Consider the following 24,167-nt stretch of genomic DNA (forward strand, 5'->3'; position numbering starts at 1 on the left):
TTTGGGGTCCTCTTCCAGGTTCATATGGTTGTGGCAGAATTCAGTTACCTTTAGTTGTAAGATAAGATATTTCCTTGCTGGCCATCAGCTAGGGGCCACTTTCAGCAAATAGAGGCCACCTGCATTCCTTGCCATGTGGTATCCTCCATCTTCAGAGCTGGAACAGAAAAATTTCACTGTCAAATCCTTCCCTACTTCAAATATCCTCCACAAGAGCCCAAACACCTTTACAATTTTTATAAAATTTGTTTTAAAATTAAGATATAATTGGCCTATAACATTATATTAGTTTCAGGTGCACAACATAATGATTTGATGTTTGTATATATTGTGAAATGATCACCATAATAAGCCCAGTTAACATCCATCACTGTACAGAATTGTTTTTTTCTTGGGATAAGAACTTTTAAGATCTACTCTCTTTGCAACTTTCAAATATATAACACAGTACAATTAATTATGGTCACCATGCTGTACATTACATCCCCATAACTTATTTATTTTATAAGCATTCCTGTCCTTTTAAGGACTCACCTGGTTAGGTCAGGTCCACTGAGGATAATCTCCCATTAAAGTCAACTGTCCACACATCATAACCTAATCACAGGAGTCATATCCCATCATATTCACAGATTCCTCCCACACTCAAGGGCAGGGGATCATATAAAGGCATGGGTCATTGGATATGGTTTCAGAATTCTGCCATATATATTTAAAAAAATAACTTACGGATTTCAAACGTTTACGAAGTATCAATAGAATAGTAACAACTCTGCATATATATTATCCAGCTTCATCAAATGTAGACTTTTTTTTTTTTTTTTTTTTTTTTTTTGCGGTACACGGGCCTCTCACTGTTGTGGCCTCTCCCGTTGCGGAGCACAGGCTCCGGACGCGCAGGCTCAGCGGCCATGGCTCACGGGCCCAGCCGCTCCGCGGCATGTGGGATCTTCCCGGACCAGGGCACGAACCCGTGTCCCCCGCATCGGCAGGCGGACTCTCAACCACTGTGCCACCAGGGAAGCCCTAGACATTTTTTTCTATTCAATGATAAATATTTTTAGGCAGAATTCCTTTTTATGGATGTTTGGAAGTGACAATTCCCAACAGGTATCAGATTTACTTCCAGCATTTTGTGTAACTGGTCACCCCAAACCTGTTGGCCTCAGTATTTGTTATACTGTCTTCATCAGGTTCATAAGGACCCGCAGCTATTTCAAAGTTCACTTTATTAAATGTGTCCAGAGATTTTGGTGCATAATGGTTGTTGGGTACATCCAGTCAGAAGCCAGGTGCAGTATTGGTATTTTGAAATGTACAAAGGGCCCTCTGAGGGAATATTTTCCTCCCATTTACATATTTTCTGGTTGTTGCATGTAGCATGTCAGAGTATTGTGCAAAATGCCTTGAGTTCATGATATCTCACCAGTAAGAGAATTGAAATAATCTGGTATGGGGCCAAAGGAACAAAGTGGACAAAGAAGAGAGGATTGAGGGTGTGTTTATTACAGGAAAAAGGCCTGATTAAGTCTGAATCTCCCAACCTGCAGAAGCTAGAACTGAGACGCTTATTGGTTAAACTGAGTGATGGTTTCTGTACTCACAGGGAAAGCTCCAGGGGAACTTGGGAGGACTTCGTACCCTGGCTACCCTGGAAGTTTTGCAATAAGTGCACCATTCAGTCTATCTGGGCTTGTGGTGGGCTTAAGGAAATGAATAGATGAATGACCTCTTAGTTTTCTTAACAACACAGAGTTTGTGTTTTTGAGCAGTCACTAGTGCCAGATAAAGGGTTAAGGGAAACCAGATTCAGGAGAACACAGGCTTTTCTCTCATCAAAGAGGCAGCTCATCTGTCTCTGGGGGATAGCAGCGATCCTCTGAGGAAATCATGGAGACCAGAGTGGTGAAGCTGTGGGGTAAAATAAATGTCTTGCTTCATGCCATGCTGATTTTCCTGCAAATCAATCAAATGTAATTTTACGAGCTGAAGCCTATAGACATTAAGAAAACATTCACGGAACACACAGACCAAAGCATTGTGGCTAAGGCCCTAAAGGAACTTCCTGGAAGTTTCTAAATTTGCATTTTCATATTCTGGGGGGTTTAAGTTAACAAAATTTAAAAGAAGCTTATTGTAGGAAATGTGGAAGCTGTTTGCACACCTCTTTCCTAGCCCACTTCCCTGCTTTTCCTCCATAATACCTTTACCATTGTATATAGTATGTATTTTACACTATAGTCTCCCTCACAGAAAAATAAATTCCACAAAGGTGGGGAGTTTGTTTTGTTCAGTGCTGTATATTGAAATATGGAGAGGTATTAAGTATTTGTTGAAGTAATAAATGATTATGGGGAAATGTTAAAAATAGGACACAACCTAAAATTCCACACCCACTCAACATTTATTTCCTTTGCCTTTTTTTTGTTTATTTATTTTTGGTTGCATTGGGTCTTTGTTGCTGCGCGCGGGCTTTCTCTAGTTGCGGCGAGCAGGGTCTACTCTCTGTTGTGGTGCTCAGGCTTCTCATTGTGGTGGCTTCTCTTGTGGAGCACAGGCTCCCTGCGCGTGGGCTTCAGTATTTGTGGCTCATGGGCTCTAGACCGCAGGCTCAGTAGCTGTGGCACAGGGGTTTAGTTGCTCCGCAGCGTGCGGGATTTTCCCGGACCAGGGCTCGGACCCGTGTACCCTATATATTGGCAGGGGGATTCTTAACCACTGCGCCACCAATGAAGTCCCCCTTTGCCTTTGGTGGGGGAGGGCAGTTACTTCTCTTTTGGGATCAGTCTATTACGCAGCTGGATATTCCTTCTAAAAATGTTCTAAAAGTTATTAGCTGTATAGTAGCCCATTAAGTGGGAAGAAGGGGCTCGTTCTGACTCTCTTCACACCTTACACAATACATCCTTAGCTTGCAGCCGACTTTCTGGTGCTTCCCTTTGCCCCAACTCCCGCTACCCCTCTCCCTCATTCCTGCTCCCAGAACCCAACTCCAGGCCGACACGTCATCACGTTGGGACGTAAACGTCTACGGCCGCGATGCCATACGCAGTGTCTGACGTCATGACGTAGAGCCTAGCAACCGCGCAGGCTCGCAGCCGAGACCGTTATGGCCGCCGCCGCCCTGAGGAGGATGAGGGGCGCCCAGCAAGCGAAACTGTGGCCCAGGCCGGCCATCCAGGTCCCCGGAGGGCTGGCGCTGCCGCTGGTCCTGGCGCTTCTGCTTGCGTCCGCCACCATGTCCAGTGGTAAATGGGGCGTGGCGGTTGGGAGGTTGCGGGAAGACGGGGAGGGCCCGGGCGCGGAACGCCAAGACGGGCCCGGGCAGGGAACGGGCGCTTCCGAGTGTCCGGAGCAGGTGGCGATGTCTAGAGGGACAGGGTCTCTACAGCCCCGACGAGGACGAGTAGGCTGTCTGAAGGGGTCTGTGGAGGTGGGGACTCCAAGAGGCCTGAGAAGTGGGGTTGAGAGCTGCAGGGACCCAGGCAGCGAGCGTGTAGATGGGCGGGGAGGAAGGAGTGGTGGTGGTGTCTAGAGAGTCTTGAAGAATGGGTTGCCACAGAGAATGGCGGTGATGCGGTCTCCAAGATTCCTTGGAGGTGTCGATTACAAACAAAAACAAAAACGCACAACTGTAAGAACTGTGAGTTTATTCAGTGTCTTACTGAAGGCTGTAGCGGGGGGAGCCAGTTTCTCAGTTCTGAGAAATTGTTCGAAGAGGTGAGTCAGGAGCCAGGTTAATGCATGAATTTTTTGCTGGGAAAAAAAACATGTAGTCAAACATCAAAAGATTACTGCTCATCATAAAGAACAGACATCTGAAGTTCATAATTTTAGTACTTTGTATGGGAAGACGCAAGAATCTGGGGTTATTGAAATTCTTCCTTAGGTATGCATCTTACCTGTCTAGGACCCGTGTATCCAAAACAGAATACTTCATCCTGTTTTTCTCCATCCTGAGTTCCCCTCAGATCCACTGTAGGTGGACAACTGCAGTGGCTAATAGCTTGATTCTTGTAGAACTGGAATGGCATGCAACGTTTTTTTTTTCTTTTTTTTCTTTTCAGAGATGGGAGTTAGGAGGGTCTAGAAGAGAGCACAGAGGGGACAGGTGCTGAGGAGACAGCCGAGAGTAAGAGGTGTGGTGTCTAGAGAGAGTCCCAAGGTTAGGTGTGGGTGCCCAGGGGTTTAGCTGGGCCAAGGGAAGGCGGGGGCTTTCCAGAACGGGTAAGATCAGCGGTAAAGACGAAGGTGGGTAGGGGCACTGACCGGACCGAGCCGATGGAATAATTTGGAGAGCGAAAGTGAAAGGAAAAGAGCTATCTTTGAGTATTGGTGCATCTGTGAGGACTGGGAGGTTCTGGGGCTTGGTAAAGAGCCAGAAGGCTGGGGCGTTGGACTCCTGAGGGGCTTGGGAGGAGAAGAGGAGTTCTGGGACAAGGGAGATTCTTTGTAAACATGGTCCCCCTTCTCTGTGTCCTGGGTTAACCAGACAACCCTGTTTCATTTTAATGGATTTGTAGGATTTAAGTATTTTTTATTGAGGTATAATTGACATATTAGTTTCAGGTGTACAGCGTAATGATTTGATGTTTGTATACACTGTGATCGCACACTAAGTCTAGTTACCATCCATCACCACACATAGTTAACATGTTTTTCTTATAATGAGAACTTGTCAGATTTACTCTCTTAGCAACTTTCAGATATGCAGTACAGTATTATTAACTATAGTCACCATGCTGTACATTGCATCCCCATGACTTATTTATTTTAGAAGTGGAAGTTTGTACCTTTGATTCCCTTCACCTCCACCCTGCCCCTGTCCCCGCCAACCACCATTCTGTTTTCTGTATTTATGAGTTTAGCTTTTTTATTTTGTTTTGTTTTTTAGATTCCACGTGTAAATGAAACCATATATCTTTCTCTGACTGACGTATTTCACGTAGCATAATGCCCTCAAGATCCATCCATGTTGTTGCAAATGGCAAGATTCCATTCTCTTTTGTGGCTGAATGATAATCCACTGTGTATGTGTACCACAACTTCTTTATCCATTCATTGATCCGTGGGCACTGAGGTTGTTTCCATATCTTGGCTATTGTAAATAGTGCTGCACGATTAAGTATTCCTTTTCTTAGAAATGTTACATTGTGAATCAAGATATTGAAGGCTTTATTGAGAAAAGAGGAAACCTGTAGACCAGGGCCTGAGACTTAGGGGGAACAAATCCACTAATAAGAATTTATAATGATTAAGCAGTATCTTGTTTAGTAGTCCCTTTTTTATTTCAGGCCAAGACACGATCCTTCTTTTTCTGCCTAAATCTTGTTTGAGTTCAGATGAAAAACAGTATGAATGGGATAGTGTTCATTTATTTGCCAACAGGGGCTGTCTAGCCATACATTCCTGTACTACAGTGCTGTGGTTACTTACTTGGGTTTCCCCAGCAGCCGTGAGGGCAGGGCACCTGGACCACCCTCCCAGAAGTGTTTGTAAGTCTGTGGGAAAGGGCTGTGGCCCATTTTCCCAAGGCCCTTTCATCGTTAGTAAAATATAATGAGGATTTCTCTGGTTGATGCAGATACTCCTGTTCCTCAAGTTCCTAAGTAGCATGGTTGTTTTGGTCATTTAATCATCTAAGAAAAAATTGACATTTAAGCATTTATATTTCTTGCTGGAGTGCTTAAGATATACAGTTTGGGGAATATGTAGCTGGTAACTAGTTTCAAAAACAACTTTTTCTCTTAAGAGATGGTTGAAAATCTTCTGATGTGTGAGTAAGCGAGGGTGAGTGTGGAGTATTAAGGTGTCCTCTTGTCTTTTTTTATTTGTTAGGGTCCCATAAACATTGCTCCAACTATACTAGGACATTTCAGGGAATGGCTTTCTTTTATTAAGTTTTTGTATATATCAATTTTAAATTCAGATTATTCCCTATTGAAAATAACTTAAATGAAAACTAACATGTATGCTTTTAATAGGGAAGCAGCTCCATTGTAGTACAGTGTAGCATGTGTAAAGCTTTGGGTAATATAAATGTTCTTTGTAAGCGTGCCTTATAAAGTGATTTCAAAGTAATTACTCTTGTAATAAGAAAATTAAAGTCTAACTAGAATATATTGCATTCCAAACTTCAAGTAAGCATAGGAAGTTAGAAAGTTTCCATATCAGATTTATTTAAACTTGTTCCATATTAGGTTTCTTAAAATTTCAGTGCTTGGGTATATTCTTGGCAATCTGTAAGACTTTTTACAGATGTTTTTGTTTTGATAAAGTTTAAAAAAGTTAACGTAAGTGTTATTTTGGATCACTGGATGCTCACCGTATGACCTAGTCTTGCCATGCCATTTCAAAAGTGCCTACTTTCTTTTTTTTTTTTTTAATTAGTTTCTGCTTTATAACAAAGTGAATCAGTCATACATATACATCTGAAAAGTGCCTACTTTCTACATTGACCATCATATTGCTCCTAGATGTTGCCTAAATTTATTTAATGTGTTTTTTTTTTTTTTTGCGGTACGTGGTCCTCTCACTGTTGGGGCCTCTCCTGTTGCGGAGCACAGGCTCCGGATGCACAGGCTCAGCGGCCATGGCTCACGGGCCTAGCCGCTCCACGGCATGTGGGATCTTCCCTGACCAGGGCACGAACCTGTATTCCCTGCACTGGCAGGCAGACTCTCAACCACTGCGCCACCAGGGAAGCCCAATGTGTATTTAATTTTTAAGGCATTGTTTCCCAGAATTCAGTGTGTGAATGAATTCTCGGGGTCTTCTGCATGCTTGTTTGAGAAATATTGATATAGTTTATTTTAAGGCAGTTTTTAAAAAGGTACCAGTAGGAGAGAATTAAATTAAAAATTTTAATTTTTAAAGTGTTAAGTTTTAACTAGAGAGGTAATATCAAATAGGAAAGGGTAGAAATGGAGCATATATCAATATGTAAAAGTCTGAAGTTTTTTATATATATATATATATATATATATATATAAAAACTCAAACAATTAAATCCATAAAGTCAGAGTTATCACTTTGTTCTGAATACTCTTTATAGCTGACTGGATCAACCTCTCATTTGAAGGAGTGGCAGTCCAGGAGGTTGATCTAATTTACATCAAATGTTTCAGATGAAGTCCCAGTTTGTTTTCTTGTATATAACGTCGTGTTTTTTTTTTTTTTTTTGCTGCGTTTCGTGGCATGTGGAATCTTAGTTCCCCAACTAGGGATCCAACCCTTGACCTCTGCAGTGGAAGCGCCAAGTCTTAACCACTGACTGTTAGGGAAGTCCCAACTTCCACATTTTTACTCCTTGAACAGTATTTATTAATTCTGCTCCTACTTGGTGCTAGGTATTGGAGTTACAACAACAAATAGTGTGACATTGGAGATATCCTTAGAAGAGTGGTGGGGTTTTACCTGGCTGAGAACTATGAGAAAGGCTTTTCAGAGGGTGTAGTAGGTGCAAAAACACTACTTGGGAAGCAGTGTAGGATTTGTGGTGAGAGTTGAGCATTTTCAATAAATATTTATTGAATGCCTGCTATCTGTTAAGTAGGCAGTGGGGATAGAATAGTTAGGAAGATTAGTAGGAGATAACAGCATTGAGATAATGGGGACCAGATCATATAGGATCTTACAGGCTATTATAAATAAAGACTTTGAATTTCACTCTTGAGAGAAATGGAGAGCTACTAGATGGATTTGAGCAGAGGAGTAACGTCATTTAACTTAAGTTTTTACAGGATGACTCTGGCTGTTATGTTGAGTGTGGACACTAGGGGTTAAGGGAGAAGCATACAGATCATTTAGAAGGTTACCATAATAATCCAGGTGAGATTGTGGTGGCTTGGACTAGGCAGTAGCAATGGAGGGGTGAAAACTCTTCAAATTCTGCATATATTTTGAAGGCAGAGAAACAGATTGGATGTGGGGTGTTAAAATAATGACTCCAAGGCTTTTGGCTTGAGTAACAGAAAAATGGAGTTGCCATTAACTGAGAGGGAGACTATAGATAGAACAAGTTTTTGTTTTTGTTTCTTTGTTTTTTCTTTTTGGAGTGGGGAGTAAAAACGCATTTCTTTAACCTTTTCATTCTGAAATAATTGTAGATTCACTTGCAGTTGTAAGAAATAAAATACAGAAATTCTGTGTACCCTTTACCCAGTTTTTCCCAGTGATAACATCCTGCAGAACTGTAGTACAATATCACAACCAGGATACTGATATCAATACAATCAAGATACAGAGCATTTCCATCACCATAAAGATCTTTCCTGTTGCTCTTTTATAGTCACCCTCACTTTCTTCCTATCCCTACTCCCTCCTGAAATCCTGGCAACCACTAATCTTTTTTATTTCTATAATTTTATCATTTTGTGAATGTGATATATGGGATCATATGGTATGTGACTTTTTGGGATTGGGTTTTTTCACCTAGCATAATTCTCGGGAGATTCTTCTAAGTTGTTTCATTTGTCTATAGTTTGTTCCTTTTAATTGCTGAGTAATATTCCATGGTATGGATGTACTACACTTTGTTTAACCATTCATCCATTGATGGACATCTGGGTTGTTTCCAGTTTTTGGTTATTATGAATAAGGCTGCTATAAACATTTATGTACAGATTTTTATGTGAACATAAGTTTTCATTTCTCTGGGATAAATGCCCAGGACTGTAACTGCTGGGTCATATGGTAGTTGTACATTTAGTTTTTTAAGAAACTGCCAAACTGTTTTCTGGAATGGTCGTCCTATTTTACATTACCAGCAGCAACATATGAGTGATCTTGTTTCTCTGCATCCTTGCCAGCATTTGGCATTGTCATTATTTTCTATTTTAGCCATTCTGATAGGTGTGCAGTGATATCTCATTGAGGTTTTTTTTTTAATTAATTAATTTTTGGCTGTGTTGGGTCTTCGTTGCTGTGTGCGGGCTTTCTCTAGTTGGGGTGAGCGGGGGCTACTCTTCGTTGAGGTGCATGGGCTTCTCATTGTCGTGACTTCTCTTGTTACGGAGCACAGGCTGTAGGTGTACAGGCTTCAGTAGTTGTGGCACGTGGGCTCAGTAATTGTGGCTTGTGGGATCTAGAGCTCAGGCTCAGTAGTTGTGGCACGCGGGCTTAGTTGCTCCGCGGCATGTGGGGTCTTCCTGGGCCAGGGCTCCAACCCATGTCCCCTGCATTGGTAGGTGGATTCTTAACCACTGTGCCACCAGGGAAGTCCTAAAGTTGATTTCTATTTGCTAATATTTTGTTAAGGATTTTTGCATTTCTGTTCATGAAAGATATCAGTCTGTAATTTTCTTTTTCTGTAGTGGCTTTGGTTTTGGTATCAGGATAATAATATTAGCTTCATAAAATGAATTGTGAAGTGTTCCCTCCTCTGCAAGTCTCTGGAAGAGATTGTGTAGAATTGGTGTTAATTCTTCATTAAACATTTGGTAGAATTCTCCAGTGAAACCATCTGGGCCAGGAGATTTGATTTTGGGGAGTTTTAAAATTAAAAATCAGTTTCCTTAATAGTTAAAGGGCTATTCAAATTATGTATTTCGTATGGGGTAAATTGTGGTACTTTGTGTTGTTAAGACTCTGGTCTGAAACTTTCTCTTTTAGTTGGCTTTTTATGACATTGCTCTGGCAGGGGAGCTGGGGATTGGTGCACATTACTGGCAGGTAGAGCTAGAAATCTAGGGTCTCCACTTGATCTGTGTTGGCACCTGAAGGGTGGTGGTGGTCCTGTTAGTTCTGGGCAGGGGTGGGAGTTTTGGCTCCCCTCATGGTCTGCACTGACATATTGTTGGGGGTGGCCTCATTACTGCTAGACCATGGTTAAAGTCTTGACCGTTCACTAGGCCTCCTCTGACATCATCCTATTGTGGAGGGGAAGGGGCACCTCATTACAGCTTGGTGAGGGTGGAAATCTAGGCTGCCCACTCGGTCTTTGCTGGTGTAGGTGTGAGTGGAGCCACAGTTTTTTCTGTGTTGTTTGCTTGGAGTAGAGCAGTCACTGTCTAAAGGTTTTCTTTCTTGCTAGGCTGCCTCTCTGCTGATCTCCTGGCAAGAGAGAGCAGGCTTTTTGGGTGGCCCTTTTTGTCCATACCCGTGGTGTTTCCAGGTTGCTGGGCTCTTCAGCTCAAGTCTGGAATATGTGAGGTAAAAAGAAAATCCAGAAAAGTCACCACTGAGTTGTTTCTCATGTCCTGAGGTCTCTAACCACTCTGCCTTATTCTTTCCACCTTTCAGAGTCATCTTATGTTATTTTTATATGTAATATGCAGGGTTTTAATTTGTTTTTAGTGGGAAGAATAAGGAAAAATACATCTACTCCATCTTCCTGGAAGCCAAAGTCAGAATTCATTTTGAACATGTTAATTTGAATGACAGACATCTAAGAGGAGATATCAGGTTGGACTTATGAGCCTAGAGTTCTGGTAGTACATGGAAGTTCTCTTCTGATGGCTTCATTTTTCTCAGAGAAGTTAGGAAGTGATGTTAGCCTTTAAAAATGAGGACAGCAGAGAAGGTGTTAGAAGTTTGAGGACAGAGGAAAATGTGAATGGTCTACTAAGGGAGTGGAAGGGTGAACGGACTAGGAAAATACAGTATAATTGCTGACAGCATTACATGTATATCTCAATTTGGGGCATTGAATTTAAAATGAAATAAAAAAATGAAAAAATGAAAATGAAATAAAAAATGAAATATTCATCAGGTAACAATTGCCTTGCCAGATAGTAACAACTTAAGCAGCATAAGAGACCTACTGCATTACATAGCCTGCCACTGTAAGAAAAAGAAAAGAAAGAATAGAAAGGGGTTTGGCTTTAGGTCACAGTGGCAAAGTTCACACAGAGCTTGTACCCTCTGTTTTCATTTCACAGAGGTTTGACTTCAGTACCCAGACATTACCCCAACCCCAGAACAGAAAGACAGGTGGCTGATCCTAGCTTAGTGAAAAATTTAGGTATGTGTGCTTCTAGCTTGGTGGAGATAAATTTGAAGATTTCAGTTTAATGTTCTTTATTTACTTATTTTAGCTCTATCACCGTCTGATTCGCTGAGCAGTACTGTACTCAACTCACATGTTTCTACTTCAGATATGAATGCTTTAACAAATGAAAACCAAACCAAACCTTCTATTTCCCAAATCAGCACCACTCTCCCTCCCACAACTAGTACAGAAAAAAGTGGAGTGGCATCTCTGTCCCCTCATCCCTCGCCTACTACTTCTCTGTCCCAAGAGGAAGCTGATAACAATGAAGATCCTAGCATAGAGGAGGAAGATCTTCTCACACTGAATAGTTCTCCGTCCACTGCCAAAGACACTCTGGACAATGGAGATTATGGAGAACCAGACTACGACTGGACCACCAGCCCCCGGGACGATGAGTCCAATGAGGCCTTGGAAGAAAACAGGAGCTATATGGAAATTGAACAGTCAGTGAGACCTTTTAAGACCCCATCCTCAAATATAGAAGAGGAAGATAGCCATTTCTTTTTCCATCTTATTATTTTTGCTTTTTGTATTGCTGTTGTTTATATTACATATCACAACAAAAGGAAGGTAAGTTTGGGATTTTTCACCCCCTCTAGTTGCCCTCTATAATCTCAGTCATATTTCTTATTAATACTTTTGCTGATTCAGAGTTTTTTCTTTTTTGGTCAGGTTTCAATTGATGGTAAAATATCAAGATGTCTCATATCAGTTTATAAATCTGTGGTGTATTTTAACAAATGAAAGGCAGAATGCTTTACTACATGTGCTTCTAAAAAAAGAAGCCAAAATATTTTTATTGAGCAAAACCAAAGCCCAGTGATTTTTTTAAAAAAAGGTTTTGTATCTTAACTTAGCATTGCTACTTCATTGGGAGTGCTTGTGGAGAGAGATTGTTAATTTAGGACCTCTAATTTATTAAGCACTGAACTTAATGATATTTTGATAACTTTTTTCCCTGGTTGTTAAAGCATTACATGTCTTTTTTAGGGACACAGAAAAGTGTAGAAAAGAAAATATAAGCTACTACCCAAAGCTGAGCATTATTAACATTTTGGTATATTTCTGGTCTGTAAATGTGTGTGTAGTTCAGACATATATGTGTATGTTAATTTTTAAATGAATTTGATTATTTCATATAGAGTTTTGTATCTTGCCTTTTACCTAACAAATCATGAGCATTTTTCATATCATTAATATTCTTTAAAAACATGATTTAATAGCTACATAATTTATTTGACTGTTTTCCTTCTGAGTATTTAGATGGTTTTCAGTTTTTGGTTCAGAAATAATATTGTGATGAACACTGCTGTACTGGAATTGGTGTGTTGGACTACATGAGGCAGAGGAGGCATAAATAGGATTGGATGGATAATTTAGTGTGAGGGTTCATCTGGGTACTGTGTAGTCCCAGAGCTAAATAGTTAAGCTTTTTAAACATTTAAAGGGAGATCAAGCACAATGTCCTTTTTAATACTTATTGGCCAGGAAATCTCAGTCTTGACTTTGTTGTAACTTGCTTTGTTATTCCTGGCAGCCACCTTCCCCTTTGGGACCTTGATTTTCTCACTTGTGAAATGATAGAACTGGACCAGAGAATTTCACAATGCCTTCCAGCTTTGAGAATCAGTGATTCTAATATTTTGCTTGCTGTTTTGACTTAGAAAACAAGCAAACAAACCCTTTGGTTATTTGTGGTTTAGTGGTCTATCACTAGCTCTGTAAATATTTGTAGGTGGACAAAATTTTGAATGCCAGTGATATTTTATTCCAGTGTTTAGTGTTGGACCATCTCTATTATAAATACCTAAGGGACTTGTTAAACAGATAGGTTCCTCGACTCTACTGCAATCTACTAACTCATCTCTGAAGAGAGAGGCCAGGAATCAGTCTTTAATAGGCATTCCTATGTACATTAAAATTTAAAAAGCACTGTCTCACCTTGTTTACAAGATGGAAAACAAAATAGCCCTTTTGTTGTTGACATTTTGCTTTTGTATTTGGGAACCTAGGAGAGAGATACTTCACTTGTTATAAAAATCTTTTAGCATGTCCTCTATTTTCTTTTTTGCATATCTGATTTATTTTGTTTTATTCCAGATTTTCCTTCTGGTTCAAAGCAGGAAATGGCGTGATGGTCTTTGTTCTAAAACAGTGGAATATCATCGTCTAGACCAGAATGTTAATGAGGCAATGCCTTCTCTGAAGATTACCAATGATTATATATTTTAAAGCACTGTGATTTGCGTTTGCTTATTACGTAATTTTATTTGCTTGACTTTTTATATGATATTGTGCAGATGTTCGCCATTGGCAGTTAGTACTTAAATGAGAGGTGGGCCTCTCTTTATTTTGCCTTGGTGCTTTGGAAGTTAAGTATCATGAACAAGGAGTATATAATTTTTTAATCTACATTTTTAGAGTTGAATTCAATCAGGTGTCCAAAATGTGGAGCTAAGCATTACCTGTTTTTATTGTTTTAGATTTCTTTATTGTTCTTTTTCTGGAAGTGTTAGTAATGCTACTTTTAAAAGATCCCAAACTTACAGTTAAATTCTAACACATCTGATACCGCTGACTCAGATTCTCTTTCTGCCATCCAAATACTGTTTCTTAAGCACACATTTCTTTGTGCTGTCAAACTGTATCTATGTATGTAAGGATGTATGTAGTAATGCTTTATATATAAGTAACACTTTTTTCTTCCAGGAAAATTGCTTTGGATATTTTTGGATAATTTATACATAATTTATTATTGCTCATTCTGACCACAATTTTAAGTAACACATTAATAAATTTGTCTAGAAATTCTGGCAGTAGAGACTCTGCAGTTTGCAGTGGACACAAATAAAATGTTATAGAGAGCATTTTTTTGGTTTGAATTACTGAATTAAATTTAGAGGTAGAAATTGTCATAAGATTTTAAATACGTGAATAATTGCTTTTACTTAGCAACTGATTGTAGCATGGGTTTCTCCAAGCTTTCAAGCTAGGGGCAGAGTTTAAAATTATACCATATTTGTTCACTTGTTTATTTTTTTATAGTAAGTTGAATAAATTTTAGGGGCCATGTCACTTAAATAATACTGTATCTAAGTCTTTCAAATTAAAATTATACCTGAATGAAGTTGTTTGTATACATGAAGGATATATGTGTACGCTGACTCTTTCTCCCCCTGCATTTGTTTTGTTTTCTTGTTCTTTTTTAATAGAAACTGGAAATTATTTACTGTATTTAATTTTAGCTTGTCTTTCTATCATAAGGAGTTGATCAATATGTAAATATGTGATTTGAAACCCGGTTGACTTCTTACAAGTGTCACGACAACTTTTTAGAAAACATAACCCCTAACATATGTTAAATACCACTCACAAAGCCCAGATGAGCCAGTGGGCAAGCAGTTTGTGTAGAGATGGAAGAGGCAGAGCAGTCCATTGTTGCTCTCGGGTGGACAATTTACTGTTATAATAAGGAAGGGAAGCAGAGTGGAAATACACCTGAACTGTTTTATTGCAGTAATTTTTTTCATATCTGAAATTGTATTATTTAATATTTTGAATAAGATTTTAAAAAATAAATGGCAAAGATATAAATCCATGATTTTATAAGTGTGTTTCATTTTAATGATGGCATGGGGTCCTTCATTTGGTGATAGATGGGTAGTGCTGTGTCTGGGAGGAAGGTAAGCTGATTAGCTTGCTTTTATTCCTTTTAGCAATAGGACTGTGCTTCTATGAATTCCACATACATTTCTAGATCTTACTTTAGGTCTAGTTTACTGTTATGCACTGAAGTTTATTGAAAACTGTAGCAAAGTAGGATTGCAAAGAAAAGTAAAGCAGCTAAATCAATGTGCCCTTCTACCATCCTAGTTTCCCTGTTGTCTCCCTGTTGAAGGCCCCCCGATCCTGGAGGATCATCCCCCTTAGTGGATCTGGGGTTCTTGGGTGCTTCCTGATGGCACAGTCTTTGCTACCAATGTCCCAGTGCTGCAATCAAGTAGCCTCTGACTTTTGGAGCATCAGACTGTACATTGATTTAATATGCTGCCAGTGTCTTACAGAGGCACCCAAGCCACTGGTCTATAAATGTGTATATAATTCACACATATGTGTATGTTAACAATTTTTAAATGAATTTGACCTCTGTAGCGTTTTGTATCTTGCTTTTACCTAACAGATCCTATCATTAATATTCTTTAAAAACATTTAATAGCTACATAATTTATTTAGCTATTTTCCTCTTGAATGTTTAGATGGTTTCCAATTTTTGGTTCAGAAATAATATTGTGGTGAACATTTCTGTACTGGAATTGGTTTGTTGGGTTAAATGAGGCAAAGGCGTAAATAGGATTGAATGGCACAGATAAGACCCACGTTTGAGTCTTACAGCACTAATATATCCTACTTACATGTGGTAGTGTCTGCTGCCTTCTTTCAGTGTCAGTTTCTGGAGAGACCAGGAGCACTGCACCAAATGTTGGTACTAACGGCAAAATAGAAAACATTTTAGTTCCTCTTTCTGTATCTTATCTGAAAAAGAATGTGTTGAAAGTTGTGAGGCAGACAGAAACAGACATTTAGAATTTGTGCAGGCAGGCATGTCTTGACTGGGGTTTTGATATTAGATGTGAACTCAAGAGGGTGAGTGCAAGCTCTTTAGTAGAATGTGTGCAGGAGGCAGCCCTCGCTATGGTTTGCTCCACAGAGTGTGAGCTTGAGAACTGAGACTGGCCCTTACTCAACTCTAGCCCTTTACTCAGCACTGCCTGACACCTGCTAGGCCCCTTGAAATCATTCGATGACATACTTGCGAAATTAGATGAGGAGAAAGCAGGCCCTGCACTGGCTCATGTAGTCGGCATACAGCCTAATGCTACTAACATCTGGGACCTAGCACTGCAGGCAGTGGGGGAGAACCAAGATGTAGTGTGTGAGCTTTATCTGAATATCCACATTCCTACATGAGGCTAAAGCCCACATTAATTGTGTGAGATATCACCTCTTCATTCAAATCCCAGGTTCTGATCAAAGCAGCTGCTGCCTGTGAAGGTGAAGGGGATGGAGAAGGTTACTGCAGGCACAGCTGCCAAAGTGTTCTGGTTCCCTCTTTACCTCTCTGGCTGACTTTGCCTTTTGTCTTTCGCCTTTTGCCCTCTCTCAGTCCTATCTGGTGGTGCAACAGTTTGCCTCCTTTTCAGCAGTAAGCTGAAAACGGTGTGGGAACTTTCCAGCAGAAATTCAAGAGGTTAAAATTATCTTGTGAGGGCCAGATGTCTTCCAAGGGAGCTGTAGAGGGGGCTGTCCTGAGGTTTGAGGTCAGTCTGTAGCTAGATTCTGTTCACCTGTCGTTTTACTTGCTTGACATTTACTTAATTGCGGTGAAGTTGCTAGGATAGATTGTGGAACTGGGGCTGGGGCGATTTCCGACTCCTCTCTCAAGAGCCCTGTGTGGTGGTGACCAGCTGTCTAGGCTGCTGAAGTGACTCCAGGGAGCCTGATTTTGTACCCGTAAGCAGCAGCTTTTACCCCAGCTTTTACCCACCTCTCTTCCAGCTCCCTCCTAAGGAGTCCCAGACCCCTCTGCTACTATTGATGAGGTTTCAGATTTAAAAGCCCCTGCTTCTTAGGAAGCCTTTCTCTACCTAACACACTAATATTTCTGCTCTGAAACCCTATGGATCTTTCTCTCAAATCCCCCAAACTCCCTCATTTCTCTGCTGGGAAACCTAGAGATGCCGTGTTCTGGGAATCCTTTACTTGCTGCATGCCCTTCTAATAAGGCCCTTTGTGCTTCTCTCCCAGGCTACCCTTTGGAGTGTGGATTGGACAGCACTCCCGGGACCCTTCCAAAGGAGGCAGTGCCTTGCAGTGGGTTAGAGCTCTGGTGGGCCCTGTGTCAGACAGTTCTGGGTTGGATTCCCACCCTAGGCCTGACCTCTAGACTCAGAGTCCCTCACATGCCATTTTGCAGCCTCCAGGGAGAGGCCAAACACATTTCCTGATTCCCTGGGAGTGAGGAAGGGTCCGGGATCTCCAGGGCTAATTTGAACGTCCCTGGGCTTTGCTGAGTCTAAGGACGTCCTGGCCCACGTTGCACCTACCTGCTCTTCTAGGAAGACAGACCTGGGGAGAAATGGAGGGGAAGGAGGAGTGTGGGATGAGGTCAAGGCTGGATGTCTTTGGTCTGAGCTCTGTGTTTGTATTAGCCTTCTACCGTATAAAATGGGCAACTGGTTAGCTTCCGGGTTTGTCAGGAAGAAAAAATGGATTTATGTTTGTGAGAGGAGTTTGTGTACGGGGAGGAGTTTCCAACACATCACTGACGACAGAAGAGCCAGCTTGAACCTTGGGCCCACCAAGGAGTGAGAGCCCGAAGGAGCTGCTAGAAGCTGCCCACAGTCCTGTGACTGCCTGCCCAGCTCCCCCGGGGCTCCCTGGAACCATGCAGCTTGTCAGAGCTGGGTTTGTACCCTGTCATCCAGGCTTGTACAGCCTGCTAGGGAACAGATGGGGCTTCCTTGGAGCCTCCCAACCCCATTCCCTCTTCCCATCCTCATCCTTTCCCTGAAGCAAGGCCAAAGGGTCCTTCCCATCATGCCCTGGGCTGTTCCCAAGAACTTTGTCTAAAGGCAGTGAGACCCAGGACCCCAGGGAGGGTTGCTTTTAGGCTCCTCAGTGTGCCTGAGCTAAGAGAGCCTGCAGCTCTGCTGGGGGTGAGGGTTGGGAGGCGTGTAAGGACGGAGGCAGGGCTTGGGAGCCGAGGTTCACCCTCAGGTGTCCACCTTCTGCCATTACCACAGCATCGCACTGAAAGCCAAACACCTGGGCTCCTTTCGCTCTGGCTTTCTGCTGTGAGCTGGGGGTGCCAGTAGGTCAAGGCAGACACTGTCTCTGTCCCCATGGTGCCCTCTGTCAGGCAGAGAAGAAAAGGAATTAAGCAGTCACAGTGAAGTGTGATGAATGTTATACACCAGAAACCAGATTGCACCTTTTTTTAAAAAAATTTTTTTGACCGCACTGCTTGGCTTGTGGGATCTTAGTTCCCTGACCAGGGATTGAACCCCGGCCCATGGCAGTGAAAGCACAGAGTCCCAACTACTGGACTGCCAGGGAATTCCCTCACCTTTGTTTCTTCATAGTCAAGGTAATTTAGACTTATTACAATAGCAACTAACAGTGAGGGTTTCCCATGGATCAGGTACTCTTCCGTGTGTGCACGCTGGCCAAATAAGGTAGTTACTATTATCCCCATTTCACAGATAAGGAAACAAGCGCACGTGACTTGCCTGATGTCATAGAGCTGATAAGAGAGAGCTGGGGTTTGAATTAAGGTAAGGTCTGACTCCAGACTCCCTGTTTTTTTTCTTTTTTAATCACTAATTGTCTGTTATTATAGAAAATGAGACAGCTACACAAAAGAAGAAAAACTGTCCAAAGCTCCTGTCCCCTTAGGCCCTAAACATTTAGGTGTATTCTCTTTTTCTTCCTTTAAAAATTGTTTTTATTATGAATATAACATAACACACTATAAGAAAATGCATCAAACAAATGTACAGCTTAACAAATTATTAAAAAGCAAATGCTTATATAGCTATTGTCCAAGCAGAGAAATAGAATTTTGCCAATATCCCACGCTCCTTTTCCCAATCATCACCCTCCCCCTCCCTCCGTAGGGAGTTATTGTTTTGACCTTCATGGCAATCACTACCTTGCTTTTCTTTTTAGATTTGCCATGTAAATATATATTCCTAAACACTACAATTTAGTAAGTTTTGGACTTTCATATAAATTGAATCATACAGTATGCATTGTGTATATTCTTTTGTGACTAGCTTCTTTCATTCTACATTATGATGGTGAGATTCATCTTAGTTCAGCATGTAGCAGTAGTTTATTCACCTTCATTGCTGAATGGTATTCTATTGTAAACATATGCTGCAATATATTTATCTAGTCTACTGTTGACGGACATTTGAGTTATATCCAGTTTCAAACTATTATGGATGATTTCCAGTTTGAAACTATTTGAGTTATTTCCAGTTTCAAACTATTAGGAACATTCTTTTTTTTTTTTTTTTTTTTTTTTTTGCGGTACGTGGGCCTCTCACTGTTGTGGCCTCTCCGGCTGCGGAGCACAGACTCCGGACGCGCAGGCTCAACGGCCATGGCTCACGGGCCCAGCCGCTCCGCGGCACGTGGGATCTTCCCGGACCGGGGCACGAACCCATGTCCCCTGCATCGACAGGTGGACTCTCAACCACTGCGCCACCAGGGAAGCCCTAGGAACATTCTTATACATATACACGTTTATATACACATTTTTTGTTGCTTGCAGGAGTGTTTGCATTTCTGCTGGGTATATACCTAGGGGTTGAATTGCTGGATGCATACATTCAACTTGAATAGCTAATGTCAAACAATTTTCTCAAGTTGATTGAACCAATGTACACTCTTTCTTCTAGCAGGGTGTGAGAGTTCCTGTTGCTCTACATTCTTGCTAACACTTAGCATTGGTTAGTGTTCTTAATTTTAGCTAGTCTGGTGGATATCTCGTGCTATTATTGTGGTTTGACTTTGCAGTTCCTTAATGATTAATCATATTGATCATTTTTTCATATGTTTAGCAGGCATCTGAATATCTCTTTCGTGAAGTTCTTTTTCAAGTCTCTCACCTATTTTTCTGTTGGAGTGTCTTTTTCTTACTGTTTTGTGGGAGTTCTCTGTTCTGGATATGAGCCCTTGGTTGTATATGCGACATCATTTCTCTTATTTTGTATCTGGCTTGCCTTGGCACTGTCTTAATGGTGTCTTTTTTTTTTTTTTTGCGGTACGCGGGCCTCTCACTGTTGTGGCCTCTCCCGTTGCGGAGCACAGGCTCCAGACGCGCAGGCTCAGCGGCCATGGCTCACGGGACCAGCCGCTCCGCGTCATGTGGGATCTTCCTGGACAGGGGCACGCACCCGTGTCCCCTGCATCGGCAGGCGCACTCTCAACCACTGCGCCACCAGGGAAGCCCTAATGGTGTATTTTTGATGAACAGAAGTTCTTAAGGTTTTCTGAGGATATTATAGCTCTGTTTTACTGAGGTCTACTTTGCATACTTAAGTTCACAGATTTTAAGTTGTTCAATCAGTTTTGACAATTATATATATCTGTGTGACTGCCACCCCAGACAACAGATCCATCACCCCAGAAACTTCCCTAGTGCCTCTTTCCAGGTGCTTCTTTTTTTTTTTTTTTTGCGGTACGCGGGTGTCTCACTGCCGCGGCCTCTTCCGCCGCGGAGCACAGGCTCCGGACGCGCAGGCTCAGCGTCTATGGCTCACGGGCCCAGCCGCTCCGCGGCACGCGGGATCCTCCCGGACCGGGGCACGAACCCGCGCCCCGCTCACCGGCAGGCGGACCCTCAACCACTGCACCACCAGGGAAGCCCTCCAGGTGCTTCTTTATTCACCTTTCAGAGGTAACCATTTTCTGATTTCTTTCACCGTAGATTAGCTCTGCCTCTTCTACAACTTCATATAGGTGGAGTAAAAAGTATGTATTCTCTTTGTCTGACTTCTTTTGATTAGCACAATGGTTTTACTTTTGGTTTGTTTTTATTTTATTTTATTTTATTTTTTTCTTTTTTTTTTTTTTTATTAGTTTCTGCTTTATAACAAAGTGAATCAGTCATACACATACATCTGTTCCCACATCCCTTCCCTCATGCATCTCCCTCCCTCCCACCCTCCCCATCCCACCCTGGTTTGTTTTTAAATTCACCCATATTGTTGCATTGTTAGCAGTTTATTACTTTTTATTGCTGAGTAGTGGTCATTGGACTAATAGGCCATAATTTATTTATTCATTCTTCTATTGATGGACATTTGTATTTTTTCTAGATATAGTCATACACATATATCTGGATTTAATATATATTATACATATTAAATATATTTTAGTAATTTAATGTTTATTAATATATAATATTAAACTTTTAATTTTGAGATAATTATAGATTAATATGCAATTATAAGAAATAATATAAAGATCCTGTGTACCTTTTACCCAATTTCCCTTGATAACATTTTATAAAACTAGTACAAGAATAATACACTATCACAGCCAAGGTACTGTCTTGATACAGTCAAGATACAGAGCATTTCCATCACCACAAGGGTCTCACTTGTTACCCTTTTATGGCCACTCCCACTTCCCTCCCACCCTCGAACTCTCTTTCATCCCTGGCAACAACTAAGCTCTTCTCCATTTCTGTTATTTTGTCATTTCAAGAATGTTGTATAAATAGAATCATATAGTATATAGCGTTTTGGGATTGGCTGTTGCATTCAGCATGATCATCTGGAAATTCATCTAGGTCATTGCAAGTAGCAATAGTTCCTTCCTTTTTATTGCCCAGTAGTATTCCATGGTGTGGGTGTACCCCATATTTTTTAACCATTCACCTGTTCAAGGACGTCTGGGTTGTTTCCAGTTTTTGACTATTATGAATAAAGCTGCTTATAAACATTTATATACAGATTTTTGTGTAAGTATAAGATTTCATTTCTCTGGGATAAATGCCCAGGACAGCAATTGCTGGGTTATATGGTATTATATGGTTGTGTATTTAGTTTTTTAAGAAAGTGCTAAAGACTTTTCCAGAGTGATTGTCTCATTTTGCATTCCTACCAGCAACAAACGAATGATCCAGTTTCTCTGCATTCCAACCAACATTTGGTGTTGTCACTATTTTTTTACTTAGGCATTCTGATAGGTGTGTAGTGATGTCGTATTATGGTTTTAATTTGTATTTCCTTAATAGATAATGATACAGAATATCTTTTCATGTGCTTGTCATCTGTGTATTCTCTTTGGTGAAATGTCTCTTTATGTAACTGGAATGTTTGCTTTTTTGCTGTTGGCTTTAAAAAAATTTTTTTTTATTGTGGTAAAATATAACTAAAATTTATCATTTAACTATTTTTAAGTATATAATTCAGTGGCATTAATTACATTCATACCGTTGTGCAACCATCACCACTAACTGTTTCCAAAACCTTTTCATCACCCCAACAGAAACTCTGCAATCATTAAGCAATGGAAACCCCCTAAACCTTGGTAACCTCTAATCTACTTTCTGTCTCCATGAATTTGCCTATTCTAGATATTTTACATAAATTGAATCATATACTATTTATTCTTTAGTATCTCGCTTATTTCACTTAGTATAATGTTTTCATGTTGTAGCTTGTATTAGAACTTCATTCCGTTTAATGGATGAGTAATATACCATCATATGTATATACTACATTTTGTTTATCTGTTCACTTGTTAATGGTCACTTAGGTTGTTTCTACCTTTTGACTATTGTGTATTGCTGCAATTAACACTGGCATGCAAATATCTGAGTCCTTGTTTTAAGTTCTTGTGGGTTTATACCTAGGAGTGAAATTGCTGTGTCATATCATAATGCTATGTTTAGCTTTTTGAGGAACTACCACACTACCACGGCAGCTGCACCAGTTTTACATCCTCGCTAACAACGTGGGAGGGTTTTAAATCCACATCTTTGCTAACACTTGTTATTTTCATTCATTCATTTATTTATATGTATCCTAATAGGTATAAAGTGGTATCTTATTGTAGTTTCCATTTGCATTTCCCCAATGACTAAGAATGTTGAATATATTTTCATATGTTTATTGGCTATTTGTATATCTCTTTGTCCTTTTTTTGATTGGGTTGTTTGTCTTTTTGTTGTTAAGTTTTAGGAGTTCTTCGTGTATTTTGGATCTTAATCCCTTATCAGATATATGATTTGCAAATATTTTCTCCCATTTTATGTTCTTTGATGCATAAAATATTTTAATTTTGATAAGGTTCAATTTATTTATCTGTTTTTTCTTTTCTTGCTTATGCTTTTGACTTTGTGAGTAAGGATTCATTGCCATATCCAAGGTCATGAAACATTGTTTTCTTGTAAGAGTTAATGGTTTTAGCTCTTACATTTAAGTCTTGATCCATTTGGAGTTAGTTTTTGTTTTGTTTTGTTTTGTTGGCCACACGGCCTGTGGTTCTTAGTTCCCCAACCAGGGATGGAACCCAGGCCCCTGGCGGTGGAAGTGCAGCATCCTAACCACTGGACCACCAGGGAATTCCCCATTTAGAGTTAGTTTTAACATCTTGTGAGCTAAGGTTACAACTTCATTCTTTTCTGCATGTGGAAATCCAGTTGTCTTAGGACGATTTGTTTTCCTTTTCCAGCACCATTTGTTGAAAAGACTGTTCTTTCTCCATTGAATAGGCTTAGCATCCTTGTCAAGAATAGTATCTATAGATATATGGGTTTTTTTCTGGACTCTCTGTTCTATTCCATTGGTCTATATGTCTATCCTTATGCTAGTACTACACTGTTTTGATTTCTGTACCTTTGTAATAAGTTTTGAAATCAGAAAGTACAAGTCCTCTGAATTTATTCTTCTTTTCAAGTTTGTTTTGGTGGTTTTGGGCCCCCTGCAGTTCCATATGAATTTGAGCATCAGCTTTTCTATTTCTTCAAAAAAGTCTGTTGGAATTTTGATAGGGGTTGAGTTGAATCTGTAGATCTCTTTGAGTAGTATAGACATTTTAATAATATTAAGTCTTCCTACCTATGAACATAGGGTGTCTTTCCATTTATTTAGGTCTTTTAAAATTTTTTCAGCAATGTTTTAAGTTTTCAGTGTATAAGACTTTTACCTCGTTAGTTAAATTCATTACTAGGCATTTTATTCTGTTAAATGCTATTGTAAATGAATTTGCTTTCTTTTTTTTTTTTTTTTTTTCGGTATGCAGGCCTCTCACTGTTGTGGCCTCTCCTGTTGCGGAGCACAGGCTCTGGATGCGCAGGCTCAGCGGCCATGGCTCACAGGCCCAGCCGCTCCGTGGCACGTGGGATCTTCCCGGACCGGGGCACGAACCCATGTCCTCTGCATCGGCAGGCGGTCTCTCAACCACTGCGCCACCAGGGAAGCCCGATTTTTGTGTTTTGATCTTGTACCCTGCAACTTTCCTGAACTTGCTTATTAGTTTTAGCAGCTTTCTGTGGATTCTTTAGGATTTTCAATATATAGGATAATGTCATCTGCAAATATAGTTTTACTTCTTCCTTTCCAATTTGGATGTTTTTTATTTCTTTTTCTTGTCT

General features: G+C 40.5%; 1 protein-coding gene across 1 annotated transcript; it reads left to right on the forward strand.

Moving 5' to 3' along the window:
* The first annotated feature begins 3,073 nt into the window (after positions 1 to 3,073).
* On the forward strand, positions 3,074 to 14,591 carry LOC309805810 (keratinocyte-associated transmembrane protein 2). Its single transcript, XM_082624047.1, has 3 exons — positions 3,074 to 3,248; positions 11,037 to 11,563; positions 13,094 to 14,591. The coding sequence occupies exons 1-3, from the start codon at positions 3,110 to 3,112 to the stop codon at positions 13,223 to 13,225; spliced, it is 798 nt and encodes a 265-aa protein (XP_082480173.1). The 5' UTR covers positions 3,074 to 3,109; the 3' UTR covers positions 13,226 to 14,591.
* Positions 14,592 to 24,167: the final 9,576 nt, after the last annotated feature.

The sequence above is a fragment of the Mesoplodon mirus genome (assembly GCF_964341445.2).
Source record: "Mesoplodon mirus genome assembly, chromosome: 5".
Classification (NCBI taxonomy): Eukaryota; Metazoa; Chordata; class Mammalia; order Artiodactyla; family Ziphiidae; genus Mesoplodon; species Mesoplodon mirus.

Excerpts from the sequence above, each read along its gene's own strand:
- LOC309805810 (XM_082624047.1), top strand. The coding sequence starts at position 3,110 with ATGGCCGCCGCCGCCCTGAGGAGGATGAGGGGCGCCCAGCAAGCGAAA. Across the intron at positions 3,249-11,036 it reads GTCCGCCACCATGTCCAGTG|CTCTATCACCGTCTGATTCG; the intron begins GTAAATGGGGCG and ends TACTTATTTTAG. Across the intron at positions 11,564-13,093 it reads CATATCACAACAAAAGGAAG|ATTTTCCTTCTGGTTCAAAG; the intron begins GTAAGTTTGGGA and ends GTTTTATTCCAG.